The sequence below is a fragment of the Bubalus kerabau genome, chromosome 15, assembly GCF_029407905.1.
Source record: "Bubalus kerabau isolate K-KA32 ecotype Philippines breed swamp buffalo chromosome 15, PCC_UOA_SB_1v2, whole genome shotgun sequence".
In the NCBI taxonomy this organism is placed as follows: domain Eukaryota; kingdom Metazoa; phylum Chordata; class Mammalia; order Artiodactyla; family Bovidae; genus Bubalus; species Bubalus kerabau.
In genome coordinates, this window is record NC_073638.1 from 16,095,023 (window position 1) to 16,111,328 (window position 16,306).

Sequence of the window (16,306 nt, forward strand, 5' to 3'; positions counted from 1 at the left end):
GAGCATCAGTTACTGATTAGATATGTTATGATTTTGTTTCTTAAATTTGATGTAAGAGATAAGATATGCACCTTTAACTATTCAGTAGTTTCATTTTATATATTGTATTTCATTTCAGTTTATTTAACAAAAAGCTGAAAGATGAATTCAGTAGTGAATATTTCCTCAAAATTTGTTGCTTTTTTGCAGTCTATAAAGCTAAATGACTTTAATAGTTCTTATAAATGGATATGCTATATAAAAGATTTTGGTAGATTTTGTTCAGTTCACTTCAGTCGCTCAGTCGTGTCCAACTATTTGCGACCCCATGAACTGTAGCCTACCAGGGTCCTCCGTCCATGGGATTTTCCAAGCAAGAGTACTGAGATCCTTAGGGGAGAAAATTTGAGAATAAGTAGTAAGAAAAGAATTAAAGGGATGGGGTCTATGAACACTGTCATCAGGCAAAGAATAATTGCAATACATTCAAGGTTTCTGAAATGTGATTGGATTGGAGCTTTTTAAATTACATTTTCCTCAAAAGTTTGAGCCAGAATTTGTTGTGGGTGTGTCTGTGTATGGATGTGTGTTGTAAAAAGAGTACATTTAAGTGGGAAAATAGGATTTGCTTTTCAGAAAATAATTTTGAAGAGGGCTTTTGAAATATAGCAGTAACCCTGAGAAATGAGAAATGCTTGTACTTTTTTCTTTTTATAGGATAGTTGCAGATGCCATGGTGATGTTTTCTTCAGAGCATATGCTTGCCATTCTAAATGCTTAGAGTCTTCCATTATAAATGGAAGAGTCTGTCCCTGCTGTTTGTTGCAGAGCAGTGTCTTTACTGTGTTATTAACGATAATGTATTCTTCGGTCATTGATGCCCAACAACTTTCATTGTAATGTCTTTATTTGACACCTATTACTGTTCTATTGTGTGTTGAATTATCTGTTAATATTGAAAATGCCAGAGATACTCAGAATTCTTGTGTATTGTCATATTTATCCTGATCTACATTTCAATACTAATAAACAATTCTGTTAGAAATTATACCCCTTCCACAACCCCATCAAAACAACAAAAAAAGGAATGTTTGGAGTACAAATTTTACGACCATGAACGTTGCCTCTTTTAAAGGTCTCTGAGATTTCAGTTATCTTCTTGAAACTTGTGAGTTTTGGTTGGAGTCTGCATACCTTCTTGGGTGCTGTCTCTTGATTGATTCTTTGTATACTGAAAAGGGAAGAGAAAATGAAAGTTTCTCAAAAACAGAGAAGAGTGATAAAAATGACAAAGATGTGCCTTTGGGTAGGCAATAATAGAGATCTTTGGCAACTTAATCAAGAATATTATCATTGTAAAAGAGGATTTATAAGCCAGATTTCATGGACTAAATTATGACTGTGGATTATGATATACTAGAGATAGAAAGTATATGTGGGAGACATGGGTTTAACGAAGTGCCTCCCTCACTCCCATATTTTTTAGGGTGCAGAAACTTGAATATGTTTATATATTAGTGGAAAAGACAGTATCAAGTTTGAAAGAAGCTAAAAATAAAGAATGATGATAGATGGGATAATTCAGCAGGAATTCAAAGTTAGTGTATATGTATGTATGATACAGTGTACTCATGCAGGTAGGATTATCCTGAGTGCAAATGTTAAAGAAGAGGAAAGTGTGGCTGTGGATGTGGGTGATGGGAGATAACTGTAGGAATTGCTTTTAGGGGAGGGAGTATAGTAGCTGTGGGTCTCGGGCTTGCCCTCAGGGCATGTGGAATCTTCCTGGACCAGGGATCAAACCTGTGTCCCCTGCATTGGCTGGTGATTTCCTAACCACTGAAGCACCAGAGAAGTCTCCAGTTTTTCTTCTAAAGTCTAGTCCCTCTGATATGTGTTTTGCTACTTCTTTTGATTTCCATGCCTTCAGCTTTAGTCTGTATGTGTCTCTGGGTCTGAAGTGGGTCTTCTGAAGACAGGATATATACAGTTGTGGTTTTTCTATCCAGCCAGCCAGTCTGTGTCCAGCAAATGGAACCTTCCATTGTACACAGGCTCCAGATTATGCAGGTTCAGTAGCTGCAGTGCATTGCCCCACAGCGTGTGGGATCTTAGTTTCCTGAGCGGGGACTGAATCCACATCCCCTGCATTGCAAGGTGTATTCTTAACCACTGCACCGCCAGGGAAGTCCCAGCAGCATACATCTTTAGCTTATCTACCTTCAAGTGATATCATGCCACTCCTGTAAGAACTTCATAGTAGTTTATTTACATTTCTCCCCATCCTGTCCTTTCTGTTAGTGTTTTCATGCAGTTTACTTATACTTGTTATAAACTCTTGTTATTATTTTTTTTAAATAGTTATCTTAAAGAGACTTAAGTAATAAGAAACAAGTTTATATTTACCCCTGTAATCATCATTTCTGTTGCTCTTCCTTCCTTTGAATTGATCCATATTTCAGTCTAGTATAATTTTTCTTCTCTCTGAAGGCTTTTCTTTAACATTCTTTCAGCTTTTTATGTCTCTTCATTTCACCTTTTTTTTTTTTACATTTTAAAATTTATTTTAATTGGCACATAATTATAATATTGTGGTTTTTGCCATACATTAATATGAGTCAGCCATAGGTATACATGTGTCCCCTCCTTCTGAACCCCCTGCCCACCTCCCTCCCCACCCGATCCCTCCAGGTTGTCCCAGAGCACCAGCTTTGGGTGCCCTGCTTCATACATCAAACTCGCACTGTTGTTTCTTTTACATGTGGTAATGTATATGTTTCAGTGCTGTTCTCTCAAATCATCCCACCATCTCCTTCTCCCACTGAGTCCAAAAGTCTGTTCTTTTTTTGTGTGTCTGTAATTATTTTATTTTTATTTATTTATTTTAAATTTAATTTTATTTTTTAACTTTACAATATTGTATTGGTTTTGCCATATATCGAAATGAATCCACCACAGGTATACATGTGTTCCCCATCCGGAACCCTCCTCCCTCCCCATACCATCCCTCTGGGTCATCCCAGTGCACCAGCCCCAAGCATCCAGTATCGTGCATTGAACCTGGACTGGCGACTCGTTTCATATATGATATTAAACATATTTCAATGTCATTCTCCCAAATCATCCCACCCTCTCCCTCTCCCACAGAGTCCAAAAGACTGTTCTTTATATCTGTGTCTCATTTGCTGTCCTGTACGTAGAATTATTGCTACCATCTTTCTAGATTCCATATACATGCATTAATATATGGTATTTGTCTTTCTCTCTCTGACTTCACTCTAAACAGGCTCTAGGTTCATCCACCTCATTAGAACTAACTTAAATGCGTTCCTTTTTATAGCTGAGTAGTAGTCCGTTGTGTATATGGACCACAACTTCCTTATCCATTCATCTGCTGATGGACATCTAGGTTGCTTCCATGTCCTAACTATTGTAAATAGTGCTACAGTGAACTTTGGGGTACATGCATCTGTTTTAATTCTGATTTCCTCAGAGTATATGCCCAAGAATGAGATTGCTGGGTTGTATGATATTTTTATTTCTAGTTTTGAAAGGAGTCTCCATACTCTTCTCCATAGTGGTTGTATAAGTTTGCATCAGTGTAAGAGGGTTCCCTTTTTGCCACACCCTCTCCACCATTTATTGTTTAGAATTTTTGATGATGACCATTGTGACCCGTGTGAGATGATGCCTCATTGTGATTTTGATTTGCATTTCTCTAATAATGAGTGATGTTGAGCATCTTTTCTTGTGTTTATTAGCCATCTGTATGTCTTCTTTTGGAGAAGGCAATGGCACCCCACTCCAATACTCTTGCCTGGAAAATCCCATGGACGGAGGAGCCTGGTAGGCTGCAGTCCGTGGGGTTGCTAAGAGTCGGACAGGACTGAGTGACTTCACTTTCACTTTTCACTTTCATGCATTGGAGAAGGCAATGGCAACCCACTCCAGTGTTCTTGCCTGGAGAATCCCAGGGATGGGGGAGCCTGGTGGGCTGCCATCTATGGAGAAATGTCTGTTCAGGTCTTTTGCCCACCTTTTGATTAAGTTGTTCATTTTTCTTGTATTGAGCTTCATGAACTGTTTGTATATTTTGGAGATTAATCCTTTGTCAGTTGTTTTGTTTGCTATTGTTTTCTCCCATTCTGAGGGCTGTCTTTTCACCTTGTTTATAGTTTCCTTAGTTGTGCAAATGCTTTTAAGTTTAATTAGATCCCATTTGTTGATTTTTGTTTTTATTTCCATTATTCTGAAGTGAAAAAGATACTTTGACTTGATATAGAGTTCTAGGTTGACAATTTGAAGTACTTTAAAGATATTGCTACTCTCTTTTTGCTTATGTTGTTTCTGATGAGAAATCTGCTCTTCCTTTTTTTCTCTGTGCATAAATGTCTTTTTTCCCCCCTTTATGGCTGCTATAAATTGTTCTTTGTTATTAGTTTTGAGCAGTTTGATTATGATATGCCTTGATGTGGTTTTCTTGTTTTGTTTTTGTACTAGGAATTCTCTAAGCTCCTTGGATTTTTAGTTTTCACTAACTTTAGTAAACTTTGACCTTTGTTTCTTCTGTCTCCCATTTATTTCAGGGACTCCAATAATATGAATGATAGGCTATTTATGGTTGTCCTATACGTCTCCATTGTTCTTTTCTGTTCTGAAATTCTTTTTTTCTGTGTGTTTCATTTTATATAGAAGTTAGGGATTGGAACCTAGTGTTTCAATTAAATTTTTTTCTTTTGCAGTCTAATCTCTGTTAATCCTATTCAGTGTAGTTTTTATTTTGACCATTGTAATTTTCACTTGTAGAATTTAAATTCTAATCTATTTTATGTCTGAGTTGTCTCTTACTTTTCAGCCATGTGGAATAAATTTATGTTAACTTTCAATGTCCTTGTCTTCTGTTTGTTAAATCTGTGTCAGTGCTTTGATTGATAGCTTTTTCTCCTAATTAAGGGTTTTATTTTTTTTCTAGTTTGCATGTCTGACAGTCTTTAATTGGATACTAGATATTGAGAATTTTATTTTGTTCCATGGTAGATATTTTTGCATTCATGTAAGTATTCTTGAGTTTTGTTTTGGGAGACAGTTAACTGAATTGGAAACTGGTCCTTTTGATTCCTATTGATATATGGCAGAAGCCAACACAATATTGTAAAGCAGTTATCCTCCAATTAAAAATAAATTTAAATTAAAAAAGGAGTTTTACTTTTTCAGTTCTAGATATATTTGTATTCCTGGAAGTATTCTTGAATTTTGTTTTGGGACAAGGTTAAATTAATTTAAAACTGGTCCTTTGGACTCTTGCCCTTAATATTTGTTGGGTGGACCCAGAGCAGCATTTAGTCTAGGGTTTATTTCCCATTCATGAAAAAGGACCTTTAATACTCTACCCACTGCTTTCATAATTATGAATTTTCCTAGTCTGGCTATTGGAACCTATTCCTATTACCAGGAATGCTGAATGCTGTTCCTCTAATTCTTTGAGATGTTATTTTCACGACTGCAGGTAGTTTCTGATTATTACTCAAGGGGAACTCTCTACACTTCTCTGGAATTCTTTCACTGTGCAGCTCTTCCCTCTTTAGCTGCCTTGGACTGTTAGCTATTTCTCTTTCATTGAGGAGTCCTTCATGCTCTGCGTAGGTTCACCCTACTTGTATTGTAGTCTCGAATCTTTCTTGTGGCAGTAAGGCAAAGTTTGTTAGGAGAACTTTGTATATGCCAGGAATCTGACCTGGGCAAGAAATTTATCTTTTCTTCTTTGAGGCTTGCACACTATAGGTTTGATACATCATCTTAGCTGTAAATTAGGTTTATGTTGTCTAATTGTGGGTTGTCATTGCAAAAGAGCACGTGGTCACTATTTTTATTCTTCAAATGTAGGTGAATGTAATTTTCTGATTATAGTTTCTTAGATTATCAGTAAGTTATCCATTGAATAAGAAGAATTTCTCTAGATGTGTAGAATTATGACCTGATTATAGTGTTAATTTTTGTTTCTTTTTTTAGAATAAGTATGGGACTATTAGGGGCTTCCCTAATAGCTCAGTTGGTAAAGAATCTGCCTGCAGTGTGAGAGATCTGGGTTCATCCCTGGGTTGGGAAGATCCCCTGGAGAAGGGAAAGGCTACCCATTCCAGTGTTCTGGCCTGGAGAATTCCACGGCCTGTATAGTCCATGGGATCCCAAAGATTTGGACACAACTGAGTGACTTTTACTTCACTTCACAGGAATATTAAGTTATGATGAATATTACTTTTATTATTTTTCTCACTGCTACTGGGTCTTTGGTCAGGTATAGGTCTTTGGTCACTGCCATTGGCCATGATGGCATTGTAACACAATATCTTTATAGTGATTTTTAGGGAAGCATTGAGGCTTTTATATTTATTATTTCTGTTTGTGTTGATTGCTTTGTGAAGGTCATTTGAAATAACATTTGAATCTTGGTGTTGTTATTTACAACAGCTTACTTGTTGTTAATATGTACTTATATTTCATATGCTCTTTGTCTGTCCTGTTCAAACAGAAGTAGTCCAGGGGATGAGTCTATCCACGTCTTGAGTGTTGATGAGAAGAACAAGTTAGGAGCCAAAATTATCAAGGCAGAGATGATGGGAAATATGGTAAGGCTTATATTTTGTTCTTTTGGAGAATAATTACTAAATATTTAACTTCTTACAAGTAATTTTGGCAGTTCCTAAGCTATGGGGATGTAGCATCTTTTGACAATATAATGCTGCTTATTTATTCTTTGAAGAGAGTTCTGAGCACTCTTAAGAATAGTATTGTCTACTTCTAAGTAAACTAATTAGTCAAATTTTTGAAATTTATGATTTTAGGGAACTAAGTGCTTTAAAATTTTCTTTTTAGGTTGGATATTTGCTTTATTCTTCTTTTTATAACTTACTGAACATATTTGAGGGAAATACAGAAATGTCACTGTCTTCCTTCACTTTTCAGTCATATTTTATTAATAATGTGTTACTTTCTTAAATTTCCTTACTTAGGAACTTTAAAATTGAGCTACTAAAAAATAAAAAGAATGGTTAATTAATTTTTTCAAAATTTTAGGCAACATGTTTGTGCCTGACTGGGTTACATGCTTTGTGTAGCTCACTTAATTCCCATGATAATGTTGTGATTTGAGACTTAACCTGAGAATTGAATAGAAATGAAATTATTTGGTAAGAGTGGCATCTATCTATTTATTATTATCACATTCCTCCTATACAAATACATGTTACACTGCACATGGCAGAATGGCAAAGTCAGACAGCTTTCTGTGTCTTGAAAAAATTGATTCTTTTGTGGTCATATGTATGTACACATCTCAAATCCAAATATAAGTCATCTTAAGTAGTCTTCTGTTGCACTATCTATGTGACACTCTGTAGTAGAACAAAAAGTGAACAAACCTGATACTTCTATTTTTATCAGTGTGTATCTCTAATAAAAATCATATCTTGCATATGCTGCGCTCTCTCTGAATCTGATCCTTAATGACACTGAACTTAAGCTCAACCCAGAAATTAGCAAGCGAGACAGACCACCACCAACAGCAAGAAAATAACATTTGTGTTTTGAAAGCACAAATAAATTGGTTAAAATACTGAAAGGAAGGTAACCATGTTAGGAGATTAACATATGTTAAAAGAAGTGTTCTGTGTTCATGGAACCACTGCAGTGGAGAAAACTGTCTTTGCTTGTCATAGTATTCTATTCATTTAATTTATTTCATTGTGATTTATTGTTTAATATGTTAGTATTTTTTATAAATTTTTATAGATTTCCTAGAATAAAAATGAAATGCATTCAGTTTTTATCTAAATTACCTATCAACAGTAAATAAGGTATTATTTTAAATACTGTGATGGCTTTCTTTTTATAAACAATTGAAATTCTGAGCATTGGAAGTTTATAGTATCTAAGGAATTATAAAAATTCCCTTCTTAAGGGTATGTATTTCTTTTATCTTCTCTAAAATATATGTCCTTGTAATTATTTACTACCAAAATATAAACAATTTCCATGAATATTTGAGAATTTTGTAACACAGATGAATTCATTAAAAAGTAATGCATTAGACTGTGAGCCTGGTAAGTGAATTTAGATGCTAGCTACTTGAATGTTTAGGGCTTCCCAGGTGGCTCAGTGGTAAAGAATCCACCTGCCAATGCAAGAGATGCAGCTTTGTTCCCTGGTCCGGGGATGATCCCCTGTAGAAGAAAATGGTAACCCACTCCAGTATTCTTGCCTGGAGAACCCCATGGACAGAGAGCCTGCCGGGCTACAGTCCAGGGGGTCACAGAATAGGGCATGACTCAATGACTGAACATCATCATCATCATATGAATTTGAAATATTCTACAAATGAATTAAACTATATATCACACCTGTTTTTCTTATCTTTTCTATTTGAAGGAATTAGCTGAACAACTTAAAGCCCAACTTGATAAGGCAAATAAATTCCAAGACACTGTAACACAGATGTCATCAAAAAAATCTAGGGTAGAGGTAAGTAATAACAGTTTGATTATAGGTAGCCAATTACTTTGTGTAATACTTCTGCTTGGCAGTGGTACTATTTAATGTTAAATGTGTCTGTATCTCTTACTGATGTGTTTGTATATGTTTATGGTTGTTTGCTTGTTTTTAATATTTATTTTCATATGTATTCTCTTATCTTATACCATTGTGTCCTGATGGACAAAAGCCTATGTCTAGGGTCAAGGGGGCCTGGTTTTATTCTGGGCTCTGCCATTTACTGACTGACCTTGCACAAGTCAAACTGGTCATTAACTTCTTTCTGTCCAGAATGAGACACTTGAATTTGGTATCCCTCTCATGTAAAATATTTTGTTTTAGGATTCGTTTGCCTATCTATTGGTCAATAAAACAGATAAAAAACATCTGTCTTTGCAGAGTATTATTTGAACAGGAAGAGAAAGATAATAAACTGATAAAGATAAAGGTAATAAACTATATAGCATAGTAGGAAGTTACATATCCTGAGCAGGGTAGAGGGAATCTTGAGTGTCAGGTATGCTGTATGTTTATGTGTGTGTGTCTTGGGATGCACAGGCTAATTCTCATTAGAAAAGTGACGATGAAGCAAGGACTTGAAGTAAGTTAAACAGTGATCTCTGTGTATCTGAGTGAAGAGCACTGTAGACATAAGGAACAGAAGATTGGATGCATGTCCAGTATTTAGACAAAATAGCAAGGAGACCAGTGTTGCTGGAGTGAAATGAGTGAAAGAGAAGAAAGTGGAAGATCCAGATTAGACAGTCTGTGGGAGGCCAGATCATGTTAAGCTTAAAAGTTAAGGAAGTAGGTTTTTATTCTGGGTGAGAAGTAAAGCTGTTTCAGATTTTTGAGCAGAAAATGTATTTTGACAGAACCATCCTGGCTTTTTTGTTAAGAGTAGATTGAAGGAGAATAGGGCAAACATGGGGTCTAGTTAAGCTTTTGCATTAATACACATAAGAAAGAACAGTGAACTGGACTAAGATAGTAGCTGAAGAGATGTTTGAAGTAATTAGATTTTTTATATGCATAAATGTTTTCCGTGTATATTTTGAAGGAGAGCTGACTTGATTATTGTGATGGTTTAGATGAGAGAGGAATATGAATTAGTGTTGAGAATCTTTGTATCCATAGTCATCAAAGGTATTTTCTGTTTTGGCAATGTCTTTGTCTGGTTTTGATGATCAGGGTGATGGTGGCTTTATAGAATGAATTTAGGAGTGTTTCAAGACCTCGTCAATCTTTTTGAAGTGTTTGAGAAGGATCACTGTAAGCTCTTATTTGTGTATCTGGCAGAATTTCCCAGTGAAACCATCTGGTCCTGGACTTGTTTTTTGCAGGAAGGATTTTTATTTTTACAGATTTGATTTCAGTTCTAGTGAAATTCATCAGTCTTTTCCAAATTATCTACTACTTTTTTGTTCAGTTTTGGTAGGCTGTGTGTTTCTAGAAACTTGCCCAATTCTTCTAGGTTGTACACTTTGTTGGCATGTAATTGTTCATAGCATTTTCTTTTGGTACTTTTGTATTCTGCAATATTGGTTGTTATTTCTCCCATTTTATTTCTTCTTATTATTTGGGGGTGAGGTCCTCTCTTTTCTTAAAGTTATTGGTCAGAGATTTGTTGATTTTGTTTATTCTTTCAAAGAACCAGCTCTGGGTTTTATTGATATTTTTATATTTTTTAAAAAATCCTTTATTTATTTTCTGACCTTTATTATTTCCTTCCTTATCCTATCTTTAGGTTTTATTTGTTTGTTGTGTAATTCTTTTAGGTGGCAAGTTGCATTCCTTATTTGTGATTTTTCTTGTTTTTTGAGAAAGGCTTGTATTGCTGTGAACTTCTCTGTGCTTTGGCTGCATCCCATAGATTTTCTATGGGTGTGTTTTCATTGTCATTTATCTCAAGATATTTTTTAACTTCCTCTTGATTTCATCATGACCCTTAATTTTTAAGTGGTATGTTGTTTAGTCTCCATATTGTTTTTGTCCTGGTTTCTCACTCAGTATTTGATTTCTAGTTTCATGCAGTTGTGGTCAGAAAAGATGCTTGAAATAACTATTATACTCAAATTTCTTGAGGATTGTTTGTGTCTTAGTTTATAGTGAATTCTAGAGAGTGTTCTATTTATACTTGAAAAGAATTTGTATTTTTTGTTTGTTTGTTTTTATATAGAGTCCTGAAAACATAAATGACGTTTAAGTGTTCTATTGTATCATTTAGAATCTCTGTTGCCTTATCAATTTTCTGTTTGGAAGATCTGTCCATTAATAGGAGTTCTGCATTAAGTCTAATACTATTTTTGTATTCCCATCATTTTCTCTCTTTATGTCTGTTAGTATGTTTATTACTTTGGGTGTTCCTATATTGGTTGCCCATATGTTAATGAGTGTCAAGTCCTCTTCTTTTATAGATCCTTTTATTATTATATGGGCTTCCCTTGTGGCTCAGCTGGTAAAGAACCTGCCTGCAGTGCAGGAGACTTGAGTTCGATCCCTGGGTTGGGAAGATCCCCTGGAGAAGGGAAAGGCTACCCACTCCAGTATTCTGGCCTGGAGAATTCCATGGACTGTATAGTCCATGGGGTCGCAAAGAGTGAACATGACTGAGCGACTTTCACTTTCATTTTATTATTATATAGGGTTCTTCTTAATCTCTCTTTATATCCATTGCTTTAAAGTCTATTTTGTTTGAGAGGAGTATTGGTACTCTGCTTTCTTGCAGTTATGTTTGCATGAGCTGTCATTCTCCAACCCATCATATTCCATCTATGTGTGTCTTTTGCCCTAAAGTTGGTTTTCTGCAGGTAGTTTATTGTAGGCTCTTCTTTTATCATCTAGTCAGCCTTTCTGTGTCTTTTTTTTTTTTTTATCTTTTTATTGAAGGATAATTGCTTTACAGAATTTTGTTGTTTTCTGTCAAACCTCAACATGAATCAGCCATAGGTATACATATATCCCCTCCCTTTTGAAACTCCCTCCCATCTCACTCCCCATCCTACCCTCTAGGTTGAAACAGATCCCCTGTTTGAGTTTCCTGAGCCACACGGCAAATTCCCATTGGTTATCTATTTTACATATAAGTTTGCATGTTACTCTTTACATGCATCTCACCCTCTCTTCCCCTCTCCCCATGTGCATAGTTTGTTCTCTATGTCTGTTTCTCCCTTGCTGCCCTGTAAATAAATTCTTCAGTACCATATTTCTAGATTCCATATATATGTGTTAGAATATGATATTTATCCTTCTCTTTTAGATTCACTTCACTCTGTATAGTAGGTTCTAGGTTCATCCACCTCATCAGAACCAACTCAAATCTGTTCCTTTTTATGGCTGAGTAATAGTCCATTGTGTACATGTACCCAAACTTTTTTTATCCATTCATCTGTTGATGGACATCTAGGTCGCTTCCATGTCCTAGGTATTGTAAATAGTGCTGCAGTGAACAATGGGATACATGAGTCTTTTTCAGTTTTGGTTTCCTCAGGGTATATGCCTAGGAGTGGGATTGCTGGGTCATATGATGATTTTATTCCTAGTTGTTTAAGGAATCTCCATACTGTCTTCCATGGTGGATGCCTCAATTTACATTCCCACCAACAGTGCAAGAGCGTTCCCTTTCTCCACACCCTCTCCAGCATTTATTGTTTGTAGACTTTTTGATCATGGCCATTCTTACCATTGTGAGGTGATATCTCACTGTGGTTTTAATTTACATTTCTCTAATAGTGAATGATGTTGAACAGCTTTCCATGTGTTTGTTAGCCATCTGTATGTTTTGGAGAAATGTCTGCTTAGGTCTTTTCCCCACTTTTTGATTGGGTTGTTTGTTTTTCTAGCATTGAGTTGTATGAGCTGCTTGTGTATTTTGGAAATGAATCCTTTGTCAATTGTTTCCTTTGCTATTATTTTCTCCCATTCTGAGGGTTTTGTTTTTTTTTTTCCCCCACCTTGCTTATAGTTGCCTTTGCTGTACAAAAGCTTTTAAGTTTATTTACTTTTGTTTTTATTGCCATTACTCTGGGAGGTGGGTCCTAGAGGATCTTGCTTTGATTTATGTCATCAAGTGTTCTGCCTATGTTTTCCTCCAAGAGTTTTATAGTTTCTGGTCTTAGATTTAGGTCTTTAATCCATTTTGAATTTATCTTTGTGTATGGTGTTAGGAAGTGTTCTAATTTCATCCTTTTACATATAGCTGTGCAGTTTTCCCAGCACCATTTGTTGAAGAGGCTGTCTTTGCCCCATTGTATATTCTTGCCTCCTTTGTCAAAAATAAGGTACCCATAGGTGTAAGGGTTTATTTCTGGGCTTTCTGTCTTGTTCCATTGGTCTGTATTTTGATGCCAGTACCATACTGTCCTGATGACTGTAGCTTTGTAGTATAATCTGAAGTCAGGAAGGTTGATTCCTCCATCTCCATTCTTCTTTCTCAAGACTGTTTTGGCTATTTGGGGTCTTTTGTGTTTCCATTTGAATTATGAAATTTTTTGTTCTAGTTCTGTGAAAAATGTCATTGGTAATTTGATAGGGATCACATTGAATCTGTAGATTGCATTTGGTAGTATAGTCATTTTCAGAATATTGATTCTTCCTACCAGAAACATGGAATATCTCTCCATTTGTTTATGTCATCTTTGATTTCTTTCATCAGTATCTTATAATTTTCTGTGTACAGTTCTTTTGTCTCCTTAGGTAAGTTTATTTCTAGATGTTTAATTCTTTTTGTTGCAGTGGTGAATGGGATTGATTCTTTAATTTCTCTTTCTGATTTTTCATTGTTAGTATATAGAAATGCAAGTGATTTCTGTGTATTGATTTTGTATTCTGCAGCTTTGCTAAATTCACTGATTAGCTCTAATAATTGTTTGATAACTATATTTATCTCTAGCAATTTTCTGATACTATCTTTAGGGTTCTCTGTGTACATTATCATGTCATGTACAAACAGTGAGAGCTTTACTTCTACTTTTCTGATCTTGATTCATTTTATTTCTTTTTCTTCTCTGATTGCTATAGCTAGGACTTCCAAAACTGTGTTGAATAATAGTGGTGGAAGTGGATACCCTTGTCTTGTTCCTGATCTTACGGGGAATGCTTTCAGTTTTTCACCCTTGAGAATAATGTTTATATGGCCTTTATTATATTGAGATAGGTTCCTTCTATGCCCATTTTTTAAGTAGTTTTAATTATAAATGTGTGTTGAATTTTGTCAAAGTCTTTTTCTGCATCTATTGAGATTACCACATGGTTTTTATCTTTCAATTTGTTAATATGGTATATCACATTAATTGATTTGCATATATTGAAGAATCCTTGCATCCCTGGAATAAACCCAAGTTGATCATGGTTAATGAGCTTTCTGATGTGTTGTTGAATTCTTTTTGATAAAATTTTGTTGAGGATTTTTTCATCTATGTTCATCAGTGATATTGGCCTGTAGTTTTCTTTTTTTGTGTTGTCTGTGTCTGGTTTTGGTTTCAGGGTGATGGTGCCCTAGTAGAATGAGTTTATATGTGTTCCTTCCTCTGCAGTTTTTTGAAAGAATTTTAGAAATCCTTCTAATGCCTATCCAGGCATTAGCTCTTCTCTAAATGTTTGATAGAATTCTCCTGTGAAGCTGTTTGGTCCTGGGCTTTTGTTTTTGGGGAGATTTTTTGGTTACAGCGTCGATTTCAGTGCTTGTAATTGGGTTGTTCATAATTTCTATCTCTTCCTGATGCAGTCTTGGGAGGTTGAACTTTTTTAAGAATCTGTCCATTTCTTCCAGGTTATCTATTTTATTGCCATATAGTTGGTCATAATAGTCTCATAATCCTTTGTATTTCTGCATTTCTGTTGTAACCTTTCCTTTTTCATTTCTAATTTTGTTGATTTTATTCTTCTCTCTTATTTTCTTGATCAGTCAGGTTAAAGGTTTGTCAATTTTGTTTATCTTCTCCAAGAACCAGTTTTTAGTTTTATTAATCTTTAGTGTTGTTTCTTTCATTTCTTTTTCATTTATTTCTGCTTGGATCTTTATAATTTCTTTCCTCTGCTAATTATGAGTATTTTTGATTCTTTTCCCAGTTGTTTTAGGTGTAAAGTTAAGTTGTCCATTTGATGTTTTTCTTGTTTCTTGAGGTAGGATTGTATTGCTATAAACTACCCCTTACTACTGCTTTTGCTGCATCTCATAGGTTTTGAGTTGTCGTGTTTTCATTGTCATTTGTTTCTAGGAATTTTTTTATTTCCCTTTTGATTTCTTCAATAACCTGTTGGTTATTTAGAAACATATTGTTTAATCTCCATGTGTTGTGTTTTTTACAGTTCTTTTCTTGTAGTGGATATCTAGTCTTATAGCATTGTGGTCAGAAAAGATGCTTGGTACGATTTCAATTTTCTTAAGTTTACTGAGGTTTGATTTGTGACCCAAGATGTGGGTCTATCCTGGAGAATGTTCTCTGTGCACTTGAGAAGAAGGTGTATTCTTCTGCATCTGGATGGAATGTCTTGAACATATCAGTGAGATCCATCTCATCTAATGTATCAATTAAGACTTGTATTTCCTTATTAATTTTGTTTGATGAGATATCCATTGTTGTGAATGGGGTGTTAAAATCTCCCACTATTATTGTGTTACTGTCAATTTCTCCTTTTATGTCTGTTAGTGTTTGTTTTATGTAGAGGTGCTCCTATCTTGGGTGCATAGGTATTTACAATTATATCTTCCTCTTGGATTGATCCCTTGATCATTATGTAGTGTCCTTTCTTATCTCTTGTAACATTCTTCATTTTAAGGTCTACTTTGTCTGATATGAGGATTGCTACCCCAACTTTCTTTTGCTTTCCATTTGCATGGAATGTATTTTTCCATCCTCTTTCAGTCCCTATGTCTCCTTGGGTCTGAAGTGGGTTTATTTTAGCCAGCATATATACGGGTCATGTTTTTGTATCCATTCAGCCAGTCTGTGTCTTTTGGTTGGAGCATTTAATCTGTTTACATTTAAAGTAATCATTGATATATATGTTCCTATTGCCATTTTCTTCATTGTTTGGGATTGATTTTGTAAATCTTTTTCTTCTCTTGCATTTCTTGACTATATAAGTCCCTTTAACATTTGTAGTAAAGCTGGTTTGGTGGTACTGAATTCTCTTAACTTTTGCTTGTCTGAAAAGTTTTTGATTTCTCCATCAGTTTAGAATGAGATACTTGGTTTTACTCTGGTACAGTAATCTTGGTTGTAGATTTTTCCCTTTCAGTACTTTACATATATTCTGCCATTTCCTTCTGGCTTGAAGAGTTTCTGCTGAAAGATCAGCTGGTAAATGTATGGGGTTTTCCTTGTATATTACTTGTTGCTTTTCTACTGCTGCTTTTAATATTCTTTCTTTGTGTTTAATCTTTTTAGTTTGATTAGTATGTGTCTTAGTGTGTTTCTCCTTTGGTTTATCCTGTATGGGACTCTTTGTGCCTCTTGGACTTGATTGACTATTTCCTTTTCCATGTTGGGGAAATGTTCATCTATAATCTCTTCAAAAATTTTCTCATACCCTTTCTTTTTCTCTTCTTCTGAGACCCCTATATTTTGAATGTTGGTGCATTTGATACTGTCCCAGAATTCGCTGAGGCTATCCTCAGTTCTTTTCATTCTTTTTACTTTTTCTGCTCTTCAGAAGTTATTTCCATGATTTTATCTTCCAGCTCACTGATTTGTTCTTCTGCTTCAGATATTCTGTTTTAGATTCCTTCTGCTGCTGCTGCTAAGTCGCTTCAGTCGTGTCTGACTCTGTGTGACCCCATAGACGGCAGCCCACTAGG

The 16,306-nt window shown here is 35.3% G+C and overlaps 1 protein-coding gene across 5 annotated transcripts in view; it reads left to right on the forward strand.

Moving 5' to 3' along the window:
* The window catches only part of CWF19L2 (CWF19 like cell cycle control factor 2), a 140,763-nt gene that overhangs the window by 62,513 nt on the left and 61,944 nt on the right, over positions 1 to 16,306 (forward strand). For 4 of the 5 annotated variants that reach the window (XM_055547764.1, XM_055547766.1, XM_055547767.1 and 1 more), the window contains exons 9-10: positions 6,509 to 6,605; positions 8,404 to 8,496. In XM_055547764.1, the coding sequence (XP_055403739.1) occupies positions 6,509 to 6,605; positions 8,404 to 8,496 (190 nt within the window). The remainder of the gene's footprint in view (positions 1 to 6,508; positions 6,606 to 8,403; positions 8,497 to 16,306) is intronic. The other variant, XM_055547765.1, reaches the window with a different exon arrangement.